Source organism: Lepisosteus oculatus, chromosome 2 (genome assembly GCF_040954835.1).
Source record: "Lepisosteus oculatus isolate fLepOcu1 chromosome 2, fLepOcu1.hap2, whole genome shotgun sequence".
In the NCBI taxonomy this organism is placed as follows: domain Eukaryota; kingdom Metazoa; phylum Chordata; class Actinopteri; order Semionotiformes; family Lepisosteidae; genus Lepisosteus; species Lepisosteus oculatus.
In genome coordinates, this window is record NC_090697.1 from 37,146,750 (window position 1) to 37,170,691 (window position 23,942).

Consider the following 23,942-nt stretch of genomic DNA (forward strand, 5'->3'; position numbering starts at 1 on the left):
AAACCACCCCTTCATTTACATTCAGGTCATCACAGCTCTTTTTACCCGTGGTAAAAACGAAAGCTTGTGGTATTTGGCTGTCAAGTTCTGAAAAACGGCTTGAATAGTGTTCTGCTTTTCTCCTGCTAGTTCTTACTAAAGTGTAACTATGTATTCTTATCTTGACACAGCAAGTTCCACTATAGCTAAATGTCTCATCGCACCCAAGTGTGTGATTTGTTATTACCAAAATTGAGTGGGCGAAAAGAGCAGCAGATGGGATGACCTAGGAAATACCTCATTTCATCTACACCAACAGTGAGTGAGACATAACAAAATGAAATGCAATCTCATCCAACCTAAATGCATCTCTTTGAATTAATATACCGTTCAGGGGTATAATGAAAGAGCAGTGGGTTATCTGGCAGAAATAGCAGAGGGTGACATGACATACTAGTTGTCTCGTACTAGTATAAAACAGGGGAAAAAAATCAAGGTATATAATACTGGAAAAGGAGACACTAGGAAGACAACTCCTAAAGCTACAGACAAGGAAAGTGTTTGTTTTGTCAACACATATGTGTAGCTACACTATACAAATAAAACATGTAGAGTTTTTTGAACATGTCAATTTTTTGTTCCTAATTCTGACCTCATGAAGAGGAAAGGACAGGCTTTTTACCATGTCACATGCCAATAATGAAAAAGATAACATTCCTATTGGACTGTCAATTGGAAATGTTTGAGACTTCGCTCTCTCTCCTGAGGAGAATACACCCTTGTCTACAGATGGAAAACGTTTGTCTGCCTGTAAATAGCACAGGCCCTGAGGAAAAAAGATTTACAGCATTGAATAAGAGGCAGAGATGGAAATGAAATGGGAAGAAATGTAAAACTAGTTAGTAAATTGCATAATCATTTTAAAAAATATTATACATACCATACCTTAATATTACAAGTCTTTAGTGATTCATGCTGTTTAATCCAACTAACCATAACTTCCTGAGAACAGACTTTTAATGATTACATAAAATTTTAATGTAAGTGATTGTATCAAATTTTCTTGATCAGATGAATGCTTTCTGCTGCATTTCAATATTTGATTCAACATTTACAGTAAAGCAAAAGATGATTATACGTAAGCTTTTTAAAATCTAGCTTTAAACTTGTATACATTTTACTAACAGGTAAATGGTACCACCACCTTTGTGACACAATTTGTTTTGATGTTTCTAATATTTAGTAGAAACAATGTTGTGCATCCCTAGGCCTCTGGATTTCAAAGAGTAATTAAAGGAAAAAACATAGTTTGTGTGCAATTGCTTCTGTGAGAAGTTTGTGTGGTTTGTCTTTTGATTATGGCTTTATTAAATAGCATTAATCAGAGACTTCACCTCATATAAGGGTATCCTGAACGGAACTGTCTTATTTGAAATCCTTTCCATTTATCATAAACCCCCCCAAAAAAACTAAAACAGAGAGTAAGCTGACCTTTGAGCTGACAGGTCTTCTATTACAGCATTGCAATCGATTCTTGGTCACTGGTAATGATCTTAAGGTATGTGTAAACAGTGTAGTTCCTTTGACATGTTGACAGTGATATGTTCTTCTGAAACTGTACAAAACACTTCAAAAATTATTAATCAAGTGCTATGTTAAAATCCAGAAAAAATGTTATTAATTCAACATACCCTCTTTATATAATTTCTCATATAAAAACACTTAAAATACTACTGCAAAGTATATACTTAAAACAATTGAAATTAAAAGCACTAAGTAAATACTTTATTTTAGAGTGTTATAAAAATATTAAACTCATATGGTAACAGGTAAAATTGGGTATCTTTGCATTATATTTATAGACGCATATTCTGAAAAAGGTTTTTCAGGCTCATTGGTTTCTAAGGGCATAAAAAAGACCAAAAACCATTCATAATTTACTGATACTTGATTATATATTTAGTATTAAAGGTCTTTCAGGGTGTGAATGATTTAAGAATGTAGGTGTACCTGATTTTAAGTTTTTATGCAAATGAAGCAAAGCACCTGTTTACATTTTTTACATTTACAAGCCAATTTCTGAGCATTTCCTAAAATATGAGAATTCACTGAAATGTAAATATTTAGACGTTATTATCCTTTTACCGAAAAAAAATGTTCTGCATGGTGTCTTTCAGGTTATTCAGACATTACAAAATATGTTAGGCTTGGGAATGTATTTTTCCTCCGGATGTTATCAAGAACACACGTAATGGACATATTTTACTTGTCTGTGTTTCTGGAATTTTGGCAAAATTCTAACCACAGTACGAATTCTGCCTTCAGACATAGAAATATGTTATACATTGGAATAGTGAGAGACAAACACAATTTTACAACAGCGTACTGACAATCTTGAGGGGAATTCTAAGATTCGGCACTAAAAACAGTTTTTTTCACCTCCTCCATCCCTCTGATGTGCTCTGTTACCAGGTATTGTAAATATGGGTTACAGAAAACAAACTTGAACTCGATGAAAAATTGTGGTTTGGCTTTTAATAGAATATTTCTTTATAAAACCCTGGGTCTTACTGACACTGCTTTAAATGTTTAACCTACACAAAAGTTTCAAGATCAAAATGTTTTCTTTTTTAATGCTGAGGAAGTGAAAGAGCTAGAGCAGTAGATGAGAAAAGAAACTAAGGTATCTTCTCTAACCTTTGACATTTCTTTCATCCAAATTCTGACTTCATTTTACATTCTTACAGTCTGTAAAAAGACAATGAAATTCAATAAAATTCAATGAAATTGGATGAAATCATCATGTTATCATGTGGTACAGTAAACTTTGACAGGCCTTTTTATGCTTTTTACTTTAATTTGCATTACTTTGTGTACATATTATAAATGTAAATGGAAAGTTCAAATATTCATTTGATTCCTTTTTAGAAGAAAAGAAACAAAAGCACTCCAACGTTCTTCCTAATATGATCACCAGGAAGGAAGAAGGAGGGACAACCTGGAGGATAAAAACTAGAGAATGAGGAACCAAGAATAAACAACAAAGAAAAACCTACTGCAAAAAGGAAATTGGAGATGTGCAGGTTCAAAGGATGCCAACAAGAAAGGAAATTAACTTATTAGACCTTGGCAGACATTCATATTTGTCCACTTCATTTTATAGTTCCACTTTTGGCCAACTAATTGTGGCATAGATTATTAAAGACTATTTCCTACTGCTCATGCTCCCATTTAACAACAGAAGTTGTGACAACTTAGTTTTCCAAGTGTACATCAAGAATGAAATGAAAGCAATGGAAGGTCAGTTAATGACACCCCCATATTACATCTTCCCATGTTCTGTTTATATACTGTACATGACATTGATTTAGTTAAACTTAACTTAAATATTCTTTTACTTAAATACAGCTTGTTTACAGCTTGTTAAACAATAAAGTATCCTTTTTCCGTAGTCAAGTCTCTTTTTCTGTATCTGCGGAAATGGGATCTCTGATATACTATTTAAATATAAATTCTAAGAATATTATTCAGTTATAAAATATTCAGTTTGCATTTAGAGACATCAAAGCCAATTTGATATTTATTTCTGTAATTATTGTTCTGTTTCTGTGATTACTATTGGTACTGGCACTTTTTCTGTCTTTTAATGATTTTCAACATTGATACATTTGATGATTCTCCCCTTCTTTCCACATTCCAAAGACATACTTGTGGGTTAATTGGCTTCTGTGGAAACTGGCTGTGGTGTGAGTGTGTGCATTTGTGTTTGTGTCTGTGTGTCCTTTGATGGACTGGAACCCCTCTGGCGTGTACCATGCCTTGCACCCTGGATAGGCCTGCCTATATAGGCCGTGACTCCCCAGCGACCCTGAATTGGAAAAAGCAATTAGACATTGGATGGATATATTTAATCATTTTTTTTTTACTGGCATGGATTTATGTATTTAATTTGTGATTATTGGGATAAAAGCTCCCTGTCACAAACTACGAAATACCAGTTTTACTTCTGTTACATTCTACAAAGTGCTGGCTGGTAAGTGTTGCAACTAATGCCCATGTTTTAAACTAATATAATTAATGTGCCAAAAATCTTTCTCAATCCACCAGTGCCAGAAAATACATCCATGCTTCATGAGGGTTTTTTAATAGAATTTATTAGCAACACAAATGCCTAGAATCTCTTGCTAGTTTAATCCACCAATTTGCAAAAACAAAAATATTAAACATAGATGTTTTATATTTCCTGTTAAATATGACATAGCTACAGTATCACATGCTGTAGGTGGAAAAATAATGAATGTCATGGAGGTATCAGAAATGAAGAATGTTTTATGAAAGCGCACCCACAAATAAAGTATCTTTTTAACTATTAAATATTCTTGGCCTTCTCACACTTCCTACAAACATGCCACTTAATTTCATGCTCCATGTTGATTTTCTAAATGTGAATTATTATGTGAAACCTCTGTTAGTTAAAATGTCCCTACTTCCAATTAAAATAGTACAGATGTATTCCACATATAAAATAAAATATTAATAAGGAAATATTCTACAGCAAACAGCTTTCTATAGCCGTTTAGTTTCATAGATGTTTTTTCTCTGTTATTAAAATCATACATTGGCCAGATCACTCCTTTGCCGTCTTTCATTTACAATATTGCATGCAGGGCTATAATTCTAATTAAAGGTTAGAGTAAGACCAAATCTGAGATGTTCTGTTTGTAAAAAAAAATCTTAAAAAAACACATTAGAAAATATATGCTTTAAATGAAATATGCTTTAATGCTTATTTCCTGAAGTAATTTTCAAAATAACATCTTAATTCATGACTTCACCCGGGCTGGGTCATGTTTGTCAAAAACATACTAGTTTCTACGTACTAATTACTTTTGAAGTATAGTACTAATACAACATACTGTATATTAGCCTGAATGTTTAATATTGCACAAAATAAGAAAAAAAAGTATGTCCCAGATTGAAAAAAACCCAAAGTGCTCAGTAACTCCCATTTAATTCCTGAAGTCTGAAACTCTTGGTTAACTGAAGGATAGTGTATTATCATCAGCACATCCACCACTAATAGTCAGTCCTACTCCTGGAGGCCTGGCATATCTTGTTTTTCATTTCACCCTGCAAATCTGGCTAGTTGATATTTACATGTTATCATGCCTTGACACAGTGAGGGTTGTATGTTTTAAAACAAAACCTGGTGGACTGCAGCCACCCAGGACCAGGAGTGATTTCACACAGTTTTACACTGCTTTCCACAATGAAGGGCGGGCCAATGCAAAACTCAGCCACATCACACAGCTTTCGTTTTTGAATCTTTTGGTATCAAAAGAGACCAGTTTAAATTGGCTCTCAGAATCTTTCCAAAAACAGTCAACTATTTGTTAAAATCTCAATTATACTTTTTTTCCGGGACAGGCTAATTGTTAAGAAGGTTATTTACTCTGCTTGGGAACAGAAGAGGTTTAATTTAATTCCTTATGTAAAATGTCTAGTGGGGGGTCTTCATTGTTCACCACTACACTTACGAGGTGGAAAAGATCCCAATCACAGTAGGAGAGGCTTGCCTTTAGGCCACGTAACCCAACAGCAGCACAGAGGCAAGGCTAAAAACACCAAATCAGGACATGCTTCGCCCAAAACTTCTGTATCCCTAAGGCAATAATTCTTTACGGTTTGAAATGGAAAGATCAGACCAAACAATACTATCTAAGCAGGAGGTTGGCTTAGTAAGAATGAAATTTAGATTTTTCCCTCCAGTGGTGCTCTTTGTTAACAAAAGCAAAAAAAAGGACAAAAACAAACACAAACAGCAGGATCAAATACCTGTTTACATAACACATTTGTTACTTTCCCTTTGTTCCTTTCTGTAAATGCCTGAGTAAACAGTTTTTGTCACTTCAAAATCATATCACTACCTTTTCCAACTACACAACACTGGAAAAAAAATCTACAATCATTAATTTTAATAATTTAGCAATTTTAACTAAAAAAGGAAGCACAGTGGCTGCAAATCGGAGTCAACTGGCTGAGACAGGAAATTAACTAGTTAATAGTTGCCAACGGGGTCATCATTTTACAACACTAATTGTAAAAGTGAGGGGGGAAACTAGTAATAGTGCAGAACACACCTAATATGATGACACTGACTCCCTGGAGTATTTTCATCACTTGGTAAATTTCGAATGTCTCATAATGAATGAAATTTAGTAGACGATATGCTCTTTTGTGCTTAAAATATATCTGCAAAACCCAATAGTATTCTACCAGTTTCCTTAAGGAAACAAGAACTAGACCATTAAAAAACAACTCCTTCAGCACTCAAGACTGGGGTAATATCAACTGACTGTAAAATTGCTAATGTAGCACCCATCCATAAAAATGGTGATAAAACTGAAGAACGTAATTTTAAACCAATAAGTCTTACCTCTATTACCTGTAGTATACTTTCAGAAGACTGTTGATACAGTAACTCATTAAAGATTTAAATTCTTTAACTCTTAAATGACCTTCTTGCAGATCACAGGAAATCAGGTTATATATTTATGTAATTAAAAATTTGTAGATGGGTAGAACACCGAGAGTACAGATAAGGGTTAAATGCTCAAAGTGAGACCTTATAATAAGTGTATTACCACTATTACATTAAACCCCTACATTAGGACCACTGATCTCATGAATTAACATTAATGATCTACAGTCTAACAGATGATACAAAAATAAGAAGAACTTTAAAAAAACACTGTAGAAACGGAAATAAATTCAAACAGACTTAATGTTTAATGTACACAAGTGTAGAGTATAACATGCAGGTGGCAAAAAAAAAACAAACTACATAATAAATGGGAAGCACTGAAGAAGCTAACAGGAAAGACATTTATATGATGCTAATGATTCTTCGAATGCATCTTCCATGCATTGTGGGGAAGCAACAAGAAGTAAACAATACTGGGTATATACTTAAAAGGACAGAATTTAAACCAAGAGATTTTGTGTTAAAACTGGGAAATGCACTACTTAGATCTCATTTAGAAGAGTGATTAGCACATTATAAAAATATATTGCTGCTCCATAATGAATCCAGAGACATTTCCCAACTTAGAAAACATGAACGAGAGGAAATGGGGAAATAGCAAAGTGCTTTTAAAACAGAACAGGAGGCACTGTTTTACACTCACAGTTGTGGGAGTCTGGAACAATCTACCAAAGCAATGATGTTGACGCCGATATCCTGGCTTATTTCAGATCCTCAGATCAACCAGCTGCTGGCAAGAAAATTAGATGGTCTGAATTGCTTCCTCTTATTTGTAACCTTTCATATATTCTTGAGTAGTCCTTTAGCTGCAGGACTACAATTCATAACATATGATTAGTTGAACATGCTTTCATAATTTTTCATCAGTCTGATAACAAAGTGATTTAGAAAAATTCAACAGGAGACAAACATTAACTTTATTCCAGATTTTGTGTGCCTGTATTACAGGCTTGTTGATGTATCCTGTCCATGTATTTACTGTAGTCAAGATCGTTTTTCGCATTTCTTCAGTTACTGCCATTCATGCATTAGGGGAAAGAACATCACATGACTCATTTTACCATGCTTTTCATCCTAACGGATCCATCCTGATAGGTGTTATATATAGGAAGCGACTCACTTCCTTCACCAATGAAGTGTAACCCACACCTATGTGACTAGGCAGCTATTACAGTATGTACCAGTGGTTCACAACACATCCGATCAAGTAATGAGGTGAGATACGTCTTTACCAATTTAATTCAGAAAGAACTTTCTTTCGCAGGCTACATCAAGTAATCCCATAGTAGAAATTTACCTTGACACTGTGGTAATGCTCCTACTTTTTTAAAAAGTGTCATAGTATATTTAATGACCAAGTCAAGACATATTCTTGTCAAGACAAGAATACATTCTCAATATATAAATTAAGTAAAAATATAGTAATAAATAAAAAAATAGAAATTAAGATACAGAAGGTGGCAAAGCAAATATATTACATAAAGAAATGGAGAAGTAACTTATCCATTTTAAGAATATTATTTTGTTCAGATCAAGTGAGCAGCTGAGGTCTTCTTATCCAATTATATATATTTTTTGCCTTTTTTAACAACTGTTGTTGTAGAAAACAATATAATAAATAATAGCACAACTAAAAAAAGAAATGATGATCCCTTAACAGATTATACAATGTGAAAAAAATCAAAATTATATAACATAAGGTAGCTTTCTGGTGTGGGTTCTTCTTCAGAAATTCACCCCATACGCCTTGTCTTTTAACACAAAAGCATTGCTTAAAAGTCAAAGAGTAATTAGGAAGATGATGTTTAAGGCTGTAAGATCAGCCACATCCCTTTGTGGTGTACCAAGACCACAGACCAACCACCTGTTCAAAATACGTTGCCAGAGGGTGCATTGTCTTTGAAATCTTGGGATATGACAAATATGAAATCAATATTTATTTTCTGGTACTGTGGTTGTACTGTGATGAAAAGCCCAGCTATTTCATTTTGGACAACCTCACAAACCACCAAATGATTATAGCAGAACAACTTATTCCTTTTATTCCTTATTTGGGGGGATGTTATAGCACTGTATAACAAATTACAGTCTTGCCCTTTTGCAGCCATAGAGGAGCCAAACAATTAAGCCCTGTCAGCCTCTCATCCCCAGGTAGTGAAACTGATAATCTGCACTATTAGCAAAAATTACCACTATGTAACAATTTCCAGCTGTCTTGTCAAAGGAAGAAGGGGGTATCAATGATCATTATTCCGGTTAAATAGAGCAACGAGAAAGAGAGAAAAAGGTGTGGTGGGAAGTAGGTGACCAGCAGAGCAGTATTAGTCATCTTTACCCATGACTGATCACAATACATCAGAGGTCCTTGCAACTGCAACTTGCAATTTGGAGCCTTGTCTAATAACAGGTTTGGTCTCTGGCGGGGACTCAATGGCTTTGTGTAAATTAGAAGGCACTGCAGGGAAGAAGGGAGAGTTTTGTTGTTCCTCAGACAACAAATTAAAATAATACCAGGTGTACACCATGTGAGGGAGGAGTTTTGTCAAGGCTTTATGAAGTAGTCAGGCTTGGCTGCAAGATGCCTCATGAAGGGAAAGTAGTATTTGTATCTTCACCCTGTGTAATATAAAATGACTTTTGAAATATGAGGAACAGGTTTGTCATTAGAATGACAGAATATGCCCCCCCCCAAATACAATCAGCAAAAAAAGACAAAAGCTCTTTATAGAATTTCCAGTCCCCTTTTAATTAAGAAAACTTCAAAACCACTTTCTTTCTAAAATAAACATTTTTTTTCTGATATGCAGTATTCCCATTTGTAGTGCGAACAGTAACAGTTAGCATTCATACAGCAGCTTGGGACTCAGCAGTACCCAAAACTGTCACAGAAAAGCAATGTTACACTGTATGTGCCATAAGCCTTGGTTAAACATAAAACTGTCTAGATAAGACTTATCACTGCAACACCTTAGCAAATGTTTCTGCTTTTTAAAAAAACAATTCTTTATGCTGGATGATACCCTTTTTACCTTTAAATGCAAAACTAACCATTTATAATTGTTTTACAATAGATACACATGGTAGGACATTAGAAGCACAGGCTGAAAATGTGATTTTCTTCAGAATTAAAAACTATGCATCTCTTGGCATTCTTGAGACACCAAGTTTAATATTCACAAGTCAAGACATGCTTCTACTAGGCAATGCAGAACTTAAACTGCAAGAAGTACAAATTGAACAAACTGACCCTTTTATTTCTCATGTTGTAAAGTTCTTGCAAACTCCACGGCAATACAGAAATTCAGTAAACACAATCAGTGCGGGTATATTTTTTATCATTCTTACATTCTGCCTTAATTCCAAAAAGAAATGTAATCACATTGGGAAAAATACAGTTTCTCAAGTGTATTGTGTAGAAGTATAATCACAGAGGTGATTACTGTCTTTACTGTAAAAAGAAATCTGTCCCAATAAAATTGCTTGGCCAGTATTTTGCCATTAGAGTGATGAACTCTATGTAGTTTAACAGAGCTAGAAAGCCATGAACTTTTATCTGATAGATTTATAGGGAATCTCACTAAAGAGAACCTTCATTTAATTAACTAATTTTAGAGCACTTTTTCCTTTGATGTGCAATCTGAGGCTGAAGTAATCACGCCCTCTTCTCATCTTTCTTTTATTTTTCTATTTTTTGGGAAACCACCCTCCAGCCACATTAGACTCTGCGACATGCATATTGTTTCAGCCTGACTGTAAACCAACATTGCAATTTTCCAGTCCATCTTATCGGAACTAAGGCTTATTACCTGGAAGTGGGTTTCAAATCACCGTACAAACAGAAACAGGCCATTTACAAGGCAGACTATGCTCTAATCACCGGGTATTTTGTGGCCACCATAACAATGGTTGCACAACACTCTGTTTAGAACAGCTGCAAGACTGCTTCAATAATTTATAAAACTGGTTTATTTAGCACAAGCTGATGTCAAGCATCTACAGTACTGTTCACCTCTTACATATTTAATCCTTTATTAATCAACTTACATATTTAATGCTTAAACTGTCTCCTATTTGCAAACAAATTCAGGAGAATGTAAAAGAAAAACAACACTTAACATTAACAGCCCATATGCAACCAAGCCTTTCAGAATAAACAAACAAAATTATGGAAGCATAATTCCAGGAAAACAATATTTTTGTAACAATCCTTTAAATGGAAAGGTTTGGCAACTTTCTTTCAAAACAGCACACCTTAAAGTAAAGTTCAGATAAAATGCAACAACTGTAAAAGTCAATAACAATACAGTGTTTTAAAAGTGGTACTATGATGATCCCAACCTTTTGCTGGTTCTGTATTTTATAAATGAAAACCAAGGGTATCTTTGAACATTATTATGTTATGAACAGATACTACTTGGCATTGCACTGGAACTGATAAATCTTTCTTCTTTGAAGTTCTTGGCTTTAACATTTAAAGTTTAGAAATTAATAAGAAAAAGGGTATTTTGAGAAAGAAAGGTTTAGCTACTTCCTACTACAGATCAACTTCAAAAGTTATCAGAAAGCCAGGATAAGAGCATAAAAACGGGTTTGAATGTTTAACTTCAGTAACAGCTGAGGTTTCAGTATGTTTAAGGTACAGGGCAGAATCTAAGTGATAATACTCAGAAAATCCATCCTTGCAATCTTTCAAAACGAAAAGTCTAAAACAATACAATGTAATATACATCATTCTTCACACCGACTTGTCCTACATCAAGCCATCTGTGTAAAAATGATTAAATCTTATTTGTTTAGAAACAATTGCCAAAAAAATGCAGATGGCAGATGTAATGATTCAGAAAGCTAAATAACCTTCTGCTAATGCATACTTTTGGGAAATATGTTTTGTTGTGTACTTCTGACGACTGGTTCAATAATGCCAGATTTGCACAGACAGTTAATGAAACATCAGTGACGATGGTGGGAAGTTGTAGTCACAGATTCCTATAAATAAATAATTATTTTCAGCTGCCTGAGCCTCACGGTGTCTGGTCTACTGAAAAAGTCCTCTGATGTTCAACCCTCAAACAGAAAAAAAGTTAGGATCATGACAACCAAAATGTTATTTTTTTTAATTTCCAGCATACAGAGTACAGTTCTGCAAAACAATTCTAGAACTAATTTTCATTATTGCTAATAGCCAATTTGGTCTGTAAATTCAAATAATTCCTAGATACCTGAAATCTTTCAAAAAACACACTCTTTACACACCTTAAACCCAATAATAAATTATCGCGTTTTCAATATTCTGCTCCAAGCATGATTTTATTATTAATCAGTCACTTTCACAAAAGTAGCTTTTGCTTCAAAGAGAGACTGCTTGCAAAACACATGATTTCCAAACCCTGGGAGATGCTGAAGGGACAAATTTATAAAATGCTATGTTTTTCTTAAACTGTAAACATTTAATGTCTGTTCAATTTTTTAAATACACTGTGTTTCTAGGTCCAGAATGTTAAAATATCTGAACAGAGCATAATTCTGCTTTGTAATATGCAACTGAGTGAGCAGTCTGACTCACAGAAAAAAGGACCAATATGTTTAATCACCATCTTTTATGGTAAATGGTGGCCAAGGACAAAGTGCTCAAACAACACAACAACAGGAAGAAAAAAACAAATAATGAAAATACCTAGGCCAGGCTCATGTTTCAACATCAGGACCACTTTGTTCATCTTCAATCATGTGAATACACACATACCAAATGCATGAAATGGGCAATTCTGTAGAAGAATATTGGTTTGCTACCTTGTATAAACATGACAGAACTGTAAGTTGTCAAGCATTTTCCATATATCTTTCAAACCTTTTCCAAAAGTGAGTTAAGAAAAAAAACAGATTCTGAACTCCACTATGTTAAAATGGAAAGTGTGTGACAGCTATTTCATCTTTGTTAAGAACAAGAAGAAACAGAATATTACACTACAAAACAAACATTTGGCAAAAGTTTCCCCAAGTCTACTTATGATTTTGAAGTATTTACTTCTGAAATACAGAATAAAAGTACTATATGAAAAGAAATAGATATAGAAGATATATGGATTATTGTAGTTTGCTGTATGTTGTCAACAAAAGCAACAAAGTGAAGATAATTAATTAGAAGATTTAAAAATACTAGAGCGAACCAGACAAAGAAACATATTTTTCAACTTTTTAACACCTTTATAGATGTTTGTTCAAACCATACCCCCTCTCCTTGTGACCTCTCATAAGTAATGTCAAAACTGTTAGCCATTAAAATGATTACAGTACACATCCAGATTAAACAAGGTTTAAAGGAGGAAGAAGACATTTTGTGGTCTAATTAAAAAAAACTTGAGTGCCTTCTTATAAATTTGCTGTAAGGAAGGAATGATCTGGACTAAAAAAAAATCCTGTTTACATGTGTTGCTGAAAAACCCTTTAAGCTTTACTAACAACCAGTGTATATAATCTGGAAAGACTAAGGCAATGTTTCCACTTCTTATGTTTTTAACAGCTCAATATAGGCCACTTCAGGAAATACCCATGTTTACTTATTTGGCTGAATATCAATGCTACAGACTGAATGCAACATCTTTCCACTGAGTTTGTCAGTCTCAGAATGTTCATTACCACTCATCTTTTTTTCTGTATTTTTACCAGGAAGTCTTGCAAACGCAGGGGTCCAGCTAAGCTTCTGACGTTGTAGTCTGAGGTCAGATGACGACAACAGAGAAAGGCAGCGGTAACATAAATCAGCACCAGCACCACTTGGCTTATCAGGTGATGGGATCTCACATTTCCTGTTTGGCTTACAGCAGTGAGGTTTTTCTGGTCAGGTTGCTTCCGAAAACTAGAAAAAAGGTGAGATGAGACAGCTCTCGTGAAGCGTTCCATCTGGAGGGGGCTATAAGACTGCTGTTTGATTCAGTCTTATGGTATTCAATTTTTCAGTGAAAACAAAAGACAGAAACCAAGTTAAGATTCAGTCGGTGGGTGTGGGAATGACACTGATGTGAAGGAAATTGTCTGGGTAGCTCAGATGTTCACTTAGCCATTGGACTGGAGTCTCCAACATTGGCTCAATCCCATGAATCACCACTTGATACTTCTTCTGGTCATCTAGATGAGAGACACACATAAAGGGAAGTTAGTGACAAGGTTGAACGATAGGATTTTTCGCACACATTCTCACACTTTACCACAGTCTTTAGGGATTGATGAATCATATGTGTGTGCATGTATTGACAGATCATATGACAATGTAGACAAGCACAGCAGACAAGTGACAAGTTAAAAAAAACACTGGATAAAACATATATTTGGTCTGACTGAAAAAAGCAAGCAGTAAAATGAAAGAGGTCTTCAATAACAAGTGTAATGTTATAGTATGAAGATCATCAATCCTAGCACCACCAAGTCACTAGACTAAATCCCATATATATGAGACAAATTTCACAGTGATTATATCTGTAAAGCACATACTTATTAATATACCATTCACATAGACCAGATACAGAGTCTAGCTGGCCTTACTATTTCTTATAGTGCAGTACAGATTAAAACATGTTTTACATATGGTATTTACGTCTGTCTACAAGAAACATACATTTCTGTTTTTAAACTATTTAGGAATAAGGCATTTTAAATAATTTTACATTTTGACATTTCAATGAAAGACTTTGTTTCACATCCAGACAAATAACTTTGAATGTTTTATGTTTTATTTGAGAAGTGCAGTAGCACAGCAGTTAGCACTGCTGCCTCAGACGTCTTGGGTTCTGATCTGTGGAACTATCTGTGTAATTTATTTTCTTATGTCCAACCCTGTTTTGGGCTAAATGGTTACGGAAGATAAATGGATATATTATTAATCTTTAATGATACTATTTTAAACACTTTCCTGGGACATTTGTGTCTTTAATTCCCCATGAGTTTTTTGTTAAAAACAATACTACCTGCATACTATATAAAACAGCATTACAACTCCTTTTTAAGAGACAATACCAGAAAGGTGTCTTCTGTGGCCCATGCACACATTTTATTTTAGATGAAATAAATAACAGGACATTGTGTGTAGCACAGAGCTTTCAAAAGCATCAGTTCCAGTCTATACCTGGTAAAGTGCAAGATCCGGGAAAGCCACTATATGATTCATACTATATGTACAGATAACTAAAGGGTTTCACAAAACCACTTCCTATTCTATCACAGAAAAGGTTTTACATAAGGCTAAAAGAAATGTGTTATCTTTATTCTCACTTTCAGATCATCTTAGAACACAGTTGAAACACATGACCTATTACTGATATTCATAATGGATTATCAGAATTTCAATTAAAAATTAAATCAGTTTTTTTAACATCTGTTTACAACTATTAACAACATACTTCTCATACTGCATAAAACTAAGTGAAACTTCTGAGCACAGGTTAAAAGTTTATGTGAAGAAAGAAGTGGACTATTAGTGAATTATTGCTTTAGCAAGCATGCTGGTAAACATGTTTAATACCCTTATATTAAGGATAGTAAAGAGATGAACAACTTTCAGTAATCACTGATTAAAGTCAAATATAGATTAAATCATTTGTCATGTATACTCTAGTTCACATAAATGATTTTTCATTTATGACTGCTATAAACAGCAGTTCTCCCAAAAACAGATATAGGAAAACAAACAAAATATTCATATTTTAAAATACAAAAAAAGAGTAACATTACATTTCTGTAATCTTCTAGTCTTGAAGCTAAGATTAGATGGTATACTGCCTGGTACAACAACATTGCCATGACTTAAAATATATTCAGTAGTATTTTTAAGAAAGTATGTGGTACTCTTAGGTGAATGGCAAACCACTGTCTGAAAGTACCATTGATTGACTCAAATCGGCACACTTCAAAAGAAATATCCAACACCAGCATTTTCAGAACATAAACATAACAGATGTTTGCAATCCAACAAAAACACAAACATTATACATTCACATAAAAATGTGAATTTATTCCACTGCTATAATAAGTAATACAAGAATGTTGCAGCGTTTTAAATGAAATAAAGAAGTCAAATTAATTTACCATGGCTACTGTTCCACTATTCTGAAACGCAGATAAACGAGTGATGACTTAACAACCCATCAGTGCATCATGAATTAATCTGCTGTGTTTGACTTTCCACCCCTTTTCTATAAATTTCAATTTTGTTTAAAATAACTTCAAATTGATGTTAATGAAACTTAATAGTGGATATTTAATGTTACAAAATACTAATAGACTTTACTAGTTCTAGCTTGAGTTTCAGCCTGTTCTGGCTAAAGCTACAGTTTCATGTAAAACTGTAGATGCTGTAAAATGTTCAATCAATGAGGAAAGAATGCTGCTAATAATGTTTGATTTATAATTGATCTGTTAGCTCCTGGCATTGTATGTGCTGAAACATTTCCTCGTGTTAGATTAATGCAACCTAATATAATCTTTAGTCTGAATTATCAAACACTTCCTCTCACAGTCTATCTAAACATGCTTCAAGACCTGAAAAAAGAATGGTTAATACAGTGTTCTAAATCTGTTGGTCACTTCTCTAGACAGAGATGAACGATGGCTATCCATCATTTAAAGATAGGACCCTTCCTCTTTGGCTAAGCCACAGCTTTACTTAATAAAGAGGAAAGTTTATTTCCAGGCCAGTCCATTGAGAGATACCTTTTATACAAGCAGAGACAGAATATATAAACACACAGTTGTTAGGGATCTCCACTGCCTTGTACGAAATGTTTGGGCCCCCAAAACCTTTACCTTTTATGCAGCAGGTTAATGTTTGTTATTGTTCAAGTTAAAAGTTATTCGTAAATCAAGTAGCTACAAAACAAACAACAAATTAGACAGATGTGCCAAAGGGCCCCCTCACATTTGCAAACACTCTTATGTATTTATAAATAATTAAATCATTTATTTCCCCGGATCAAACAATATAAAACCAACTAATAAAAGCATTTTTACATGTTTGTAGTTAGTTATTTTTCTTTAATATTAATTTTCTTAATAAAATCTATTATAATAATTTATTGCTATAGTTATATTATTCAGATATATAGCAGCCTCAAGGAAACACCCCTGCAATGACTACTAGATGATCTTTACAGGTTTAAAAACGTCACCATTTGAAAGATAAATATAGGTGCATTAATTAAACAGCTGTACATGTGTGGTGATACATTACATTGGAGCTTTTGGAACTTTCTTATGTGTCCTTTGAAATTTGAGTAAGATTGCTCTGTATTGGTCTATCTTTATATTTGTCATCTGCTGACTTCAAAATCAGAGGAACATTAGAAAATAATAATAAGGTAGCAATACAGACTGTGAGGCCATTATCTCAAACTATTACAATCTGACTGAAATCTAAACTTACAAATGTAATTTTCATAGCCAATCAGGGTTTAAAGAAGCGTATAGTTTTTAAATAAACATGAAATATTTAATTGACTTGTTTATTATACACATATTGATAGACTGTATATATAATTTGCTTTGGGCTTAGGAAGCAATCCTGAAGTCACTTAGAAGTGTCTCACTGTTTCTAGCTTAATAGATTATACAACTAGCTTCAAAAGTGACATGCTGCTTGATATCTGTTCTTTCTAACGCGTGCCTTAGGTTTGATATCCATAAATAGTATCAGGGTCAGAAAGAAAGCGTGTAAGTATTTCTTGGAAAGTAGTTGGCTTAAAAGTCAAACACAATGTGTGAAATAATTAAAATCTCAACTTTTCACCAAATTGTACTACTTTTGAAAGTCGCGCTTCTTAATTGCACATTTTGAAAAAAGGAATAAAGGAAAAACTGCAATACAACAACATTTTAATAACTAATGACATAAAGGGTAAATGGGTGGCAAAAGACTGCTTATGTGAAAATAACAGGTTCTCAGCTTCTGAGTACAATGAAACATATTTTAAAACATTCACTATATTCACTTATACTGATTTTAATTTAATATTCTAATATTCATTTATTGAACAAATTCTATGCAATATTTAAAAAAACAACTAAAGCAAAAAAATGAAATTAACAACACCTCTAATAATGAAGAAATGTAGCAGACCCACACAGTCTGCAAAACAAATATGCTAAATTTGGAAAATGCCAAGCCATTTCTAAATGTTGTTTTACATAAGAAAGGGTTGAAATAGCAGCAGGAAAATTGTGATGATTTCTTTTTGTAATAAATATCTAACTTGTGACTCCTGAAATAATGCTTTACATGGCTAAGCAAAACTGGAGATGATTTACAACACATAATAAATAGTGTCGACCATATTCAAATTCTGAACCACTACATGACATTTCTTGCTGTCCAAGTCTTTGCCACTCTTCACCCACTCTTCTGCCAAATTCCTTTTTAATTATCCTTGGAAGACATGCAAATATGAGGACTGCTTAGCTTTTAACCACAGGCTTATGGGAATATTTAAATTGGTAATGCACAAACAAAATAATTACCTGACAGTTTTGAAATAATCAGTAAAACACATCATTAGACTGTAAAGTGTAATTTAATGAGAGTATTTCTTGAAGTATTCTAACTATGAAATTATTTTACAGTCCATTACTTGTGGCCCATGACAAAATAAATAATAGATATTTCGTAATATTAACAAACCACGTGAAAAAAAAATCAGTTGCTGCATAAATAGTATAGACACATGTGCTACATCATATCTCAACTATTCTAATTCTGACAATAACTGACATCCAATGAAATATTAATTTGGAATATTAAGAAATTTAGACAATTGCTATTTATCGGTTTGTGTTTTTTATACTTAACAGAAAGAAATTAGTCTTGAGCAACTTTGCAGATGAAGGACAATTTTGCAACAGCTGTAATGTATTTCTAGACACACTGACAAACAAATAATAAATAGGGGGGCCAAATTAAAAGCAGGTTAAATACAGACGAGCTGCTTGTCTGACCTGGGGGAGTCTGGACAATGCTTTTGCTCAGCGTCTGACAAATTCTTTAACCTCTCCAATGCTGATCTGCAAAAAACAACCTAATTGAATCCATGGACACGAAAAACCACAGACTGACGTCTCTGCTGCATACATCATGCTGAAGGATTTCTGCCTGAGCTATGGGGGTGATGCTCAGAGAGGTCAGGGTGGGAGGTTAGGCTGAATCCAGGATGCTGCCCAAAGGAACACATCAAACGTTCATTTTAAAAGGGCAATTAATCTTGAGAGAGAGAAAGAAATCACATCACCCTAATGCTTCCGGGCGAGAGGAATCTGAATCTAAAGACATCTGCATGACAATAAAAAATAGGTTTTATCTTGAGGTTAAAAAGCTTTCTAGAATTCAACAAACAAGTGGCTTTGTTCTGAGTAAAAGACTGTAGGCCATACATTTATACCTGATTATCTAACAAAGGAAAATATTTAATCACCAATCAATCATTGAATCCCTGTTTTTGACAGTTACTCCGTATTAAAGAGTACCTTCGCTCACAATGCTACTTTTGGTTAGACTTAGCACTACAGCAAATGCAGCATTTTGAAGAATTATTCTCAATAGACATTAGACTTGTATTACATAGGGTGGTCTGCAGAGGAAATAGAGGGCATTTCACAAGAGGCTGGGTTATAAAAGATATACCAGATGAACTGAAATCATAAATGGCACTTGTCAAAGAAATCCAATGAAAAGATCATAACACAGGTATCCGATTACGACAAACCCAACTGGTTTTTGATAAATGCTGGATAACAGAATGTGAAGGAATTCTATTTTAATTTTCTAGGCATAGCCTCTTTGCTTCTTTTTATGTGCTATTTTATATTTCTAGTGAATAAAAAGAGTCATTTTGTATTGTTAAGTTAACTTCTGTTCATTTTACACATTGTCATGGAAGTCCACTAATGTTCGATGAACACTGTCTACAATAATATAGTAGTTTCAGATATTTGTATCACTGTCTATTATAATATCTTAGTTTTAGATATTTTTATAATGTGCCACACAGATAAAAGATTTTGGAAAGAAAATCAAGGTGCATCATATTTCAAAAAGATGCATTAATGACACTTTTCTACCTATTAATTAGTGAAAAAGAATGAATATAGTTTTTTTTTTCCATTAAAGACTTAATATTTACAAAGTTTGTTTACTCATCACATTTTTAGCCAGTGGATATTACCAGTTAGAATGGTCAATATGTTTTACCATTAGGTAGAGAAGGCTTAAGAATCAGAATTGAGCACTGTAAAGTTCCTGCTTCACTTTAATGATGCTTAATTTGTCTACTGATACTAGGCAACTGTTAATACACTAAATGTAATACTTTGAGACGGTTAAACCATGAAACCACTGAAACAAGCTTAACACCAAATAAACAACATTATTTCAACAGTGTAAGTTAACTGTTTCCCGGTTTATTTTCTGGGTGGAGGAAACAGAAAAGGTTCAAAAGGGCTGAGCCTGTTTTTCAGAGACTAAACTAATAAAAATGAAAATAAACTCTGAATGAAGCATGAAAAATTATCAACAAGGAAAAGCAAGTACATGAGTTCAAACAAAAAGAAAACACTTTTGTAAAGCAAGAAAACGTAACATTTAGACCACAAAATGTCAATACAAAAAGTGTGAACAGTATGAAATTAAAATAATTAGGGACTGTTTTCATGGACAATGGCTGACATTGAATCCTGAAAGGAGAAATACCAATGTCAGAATTAAATTTGATACTATTTTCTTAGGCCAATGTAACATGAAGTGCCAATACAGAGCAGCAGATAAACATTACCTTAGAAATGACTTCTCTTCAATGTATGACGATTATATATTTTTTGGAGAGCTATAAGATTCTTTTGTTGATGAAAGCTGTTTTATCCACATGGATTCCCATACAATAAAGTAGTACACAATGCAAGCTTGCCACTTGCTTAAAAATGCATACAGTATATATAGATTTTAACACGTATAGGTAGTCATTTTGCCAAAAGATAAAGTGAGGGAAAGTAACATGTAAAACAAGTCACAGAAGCTTTATGATGTTTTAGGAAAGCAAAACCAATTAACTTTTTCTAGGAGACAGTCCACATGGATTTAGCAAAGTCTTGCTAAAATAACTTGCTAGAGTTTTTTTAAAGCAAGAGCAGCGTTTTAATTTTCAGAATGCTATAAAGTTCCTCATAAGAGATAATTTCTTAAATTAAAGATGACAGTCATTACAGGAAATGTGCATGTTCAGGATGAGAACTTGTTTCATAGAAAACAGAGTATAGATAAGGGGTGAATGCTTACACTGGAGTGATGTAATTAGTGGTGTACCACAGGGATCTCTAATAGAACAGCTGCCTAATTTGTATCATTCAGATTTTGTTATATTTACTCGCGCATCAGAAAATGAATTTCACAAAAAATTGATAAAATTTGAGACTGGGCAAACACCTAGCAAATGGCACAAAGTACAACATATAGCGAAAAACAATAGACACAAAAACACAGATCTCGCCAAGGCCAATTCTGAAATCTTTAGTTGTTAATACTGAGATAACATTTACATTTTTATAAAATAAAAGATACAATAAAATGTTAGGATATATAGTTAAAAATAGAATGTAAATGAAGTTTAAAAATTGTACAAAACACTAAAAAGACTTTATTATGTATTGTCCAATTTCTGTTGCCATATTACAAAAAAATACATTGCTGCTCTAGAATCAATCCAGACAAGAATAATTAAATACACTCCTGAGCTTAAAGGAAAATCTTCAAGCCTTTCAATACAGGCACTGAATGTTTTTATTCTTGAACAGAGAAGACTATGAGTGGATCTGATACAAGTATTCAAAATCCACACACGGATTTAAACATCACATTTAAATGCTTTTTCAGTCTTGAACTTTTTCAGAACAATAAAACGTTACCCAGAGGAAACAAGTGGAAAACTGAGAGATTTATGCTAAGAGTCATGGGAGTATGGATGAAGCCATGTTCAATTCAATTCAATTTAAGCTTTATTGTCCCCTAGGTGAAATTTGTTTTACAGCACAGTCAAACACAACACAATGACAATACACATTGTTGTCTAAGCCTATACACTGGCTTATTGCAAAAAATGGCTGAATGAGATCCTCAGATCATTAGCTTTGAGCAACTAAACAGATCACATATGCCAAGTATCCTCCTTTAGTTTGTAATGTTACCTATGTTCTTATCTTGCATGGTACAATTTGTAGAAAGCCAGTAGCCGGAGGAGAGGCAAGAGAAAAACCTGCAGCACAAGAAAAAGAAGACAATACAAACCTCCTCACCCCCCACAATAAGTTCTATTGAAATGAGTATCAAATCATTCTTGAGTTCCTACATGTTCTACCCATTTTAGTATGGGTTCCCAGGTGCATTGGTTTCTTTACAAATCCCAGAGACATGCACCTTAGATTTCATTGGCTAATCCAAAGGGTCCCTTCCTGGGGAGGGAGGGGGTTCAAGGGCTTTTTCATACTTACTGACATTGATCCTTATAAATCCAACACTATATATGGGATTACAGAAAAAAGAGCAACAGAAGTATAATGGCTTCTTCTCATTTGTGGCCTTTCTGATGTTGCAATATTAACTAATCTGAGAATATAATGATTACAACATTGTAAAACTTTTCATATATTACAGTGCTGCTAGAAAGTTTGTGAACCCTTTAGAATTTTCTGAATTTCTGCATCGTATCTTCATATTAAGTCATAAAAATAGATGAAGAGAACCCAGTAAAACAAATAACACACAAAAGGATATACTTCTTCATTCATTTATTGATCAAAATGATCCAACATTAAATGTCTTTGTCAGAAAAAGTATGTAAACCTTTAGGATTATCAATCCAGTTAAAGGGATAATTCAGATAATTCAGGAGTGTCAATCAATGGGATGACAATCAGGTGTGAGTTTGGGTGGCCCAGCCCTATTTAAAAAACATAAGCCTGAGTCTTCACTACCAAAGTCTGGTCTTCACCACACAAGTTTGTGAACGCATGCCATGCCTTGATCAAAGGAGATTTCAGAGGACCTCAGAAAAAGAGTTGTTGATGCTCAACAAAAAAGGTTACAAAACTATTTCTAAAGACTTTGGGCTTCACCAATCCATTGTCAGGCAGATAGTGTACAAATGGAGAAAATTCAACACCACTGTTACTCTCCCCAGGAGTGATCGTCCAACACAAATCACTCCAAGAGCAAGGTGTATATTCCGGGAGATCACAAATAACCCAGGGTAACGTCTAAGGATCTGCAGGCCTCTCTTGCACCTGCTAATGTCAGTGTTCATGAGTCCACCATTAGGCAAACACTGAACAAGAATAGTGTGCATGGGAGGATAGCACGGAGGATGCTACTACTCTCCAAGAAGAACATTGCTGCCCATTTAAAGTTTGCTAAAGACCACCTGGATGAGCCAGAAGACTACTGGAAGAATGTTTTGTGGACCGATGAGTCGAAAATAGAACCTTTTGGCTTAAATGAGAAACGTTTGTCGAAAACCAAATACTACATTCCAACATAAGAACCTCATCCAAACCGTGAAACACGGTGGAAGCAGTGTCATGATTTGGGCCTGTTTTGCTGCCAGCAGTTTGGGACCAGAACGGCTTGCCCTCACTGACGGAACTATGAATTCTGGATTGTACCAGTAAATTTAACAGGAGAATGACAGAGTACCCATCCATGAAGTGAAACTCAACAGAAGCTGGGTTTTGCAGCAAGACAACGACCCTAACCACACAAGTCAGTCAACTAAAGAATGGTGGAAGCAGAAGAAATTTTGCGTTTTGGAATGGCCGAGTCAAAGACCAGACTTTAATCCAATAGAAATGTTGTGGCAGGACATGAAGCGGGGAGTTCATGCAAGAAAGTCCACCAATATCACTGAGCTGAAGTAGTTCTGTAAGGAGGAATGCCAAAGGAGGCCAGAATTCCTCCAAACCAATGTGCGGGACTGATCAACAGTTACCGTAAACGTTTGGTTGAAGTCATTGCTGCTCAAGGGGGTCACATCAGTTACTGAAAGCATGTCTTTTTCTGACAAAGACATTTAATGTTGGATCATTTTGATCAATAAATGAATGAAAAAGTATATCCTTTTGTGTGTTATTTGTTTTATTGGGTTCTCTTTATCTATTTTTAGATGAAGATCTGATCACATTTTAGGTCATATATATGCAGAAAGTCAGAAAATTCTAAAGGGTTCACAAACTTTCTAACACCACTGTATATATGTATATAGTAAATATATAAGTTATACAAAATTTTGTAAGTAACATTAAACAATGTATATGCATTTAAAAGATGTATGGCATAGCAAAATACAATATAGTTTTTCAAGGACTTTAAACAATATTTTTCTTGAGGACCATAAACTGCAAC

At 34.1% G+C, this 23,942-nt stretch overlaps 1 protein-coding gene across 1 annotated transcript in view; it reads right to left on the reverse strand.

Annotated features, from left to right (window-relative positions):
* Positions 1 to 11,610: 11,610 nt before the first annotated feature.
* The window catches only part of atg5 (ATG5 autophagy related 5 homolog (S. cerevisiae)), a 58,191-nt gene continuing 45,859 nt past the window's right edge, over positions 11,611 to 23,942 (reverse strand). Inside the window, exon 8 of the mRNA XM_006625955.3 lies at positions 11,611 to 13,648. Coding sequence (XP_006626018.1) covers positions 13,512 to 13,648 — 137 coding nt within the window. The 3' untranslated portion in view covers positions 11,611 to 13,511. The remainder of the gene's footprint in view (positions 13,649 to 23,942) is intronic.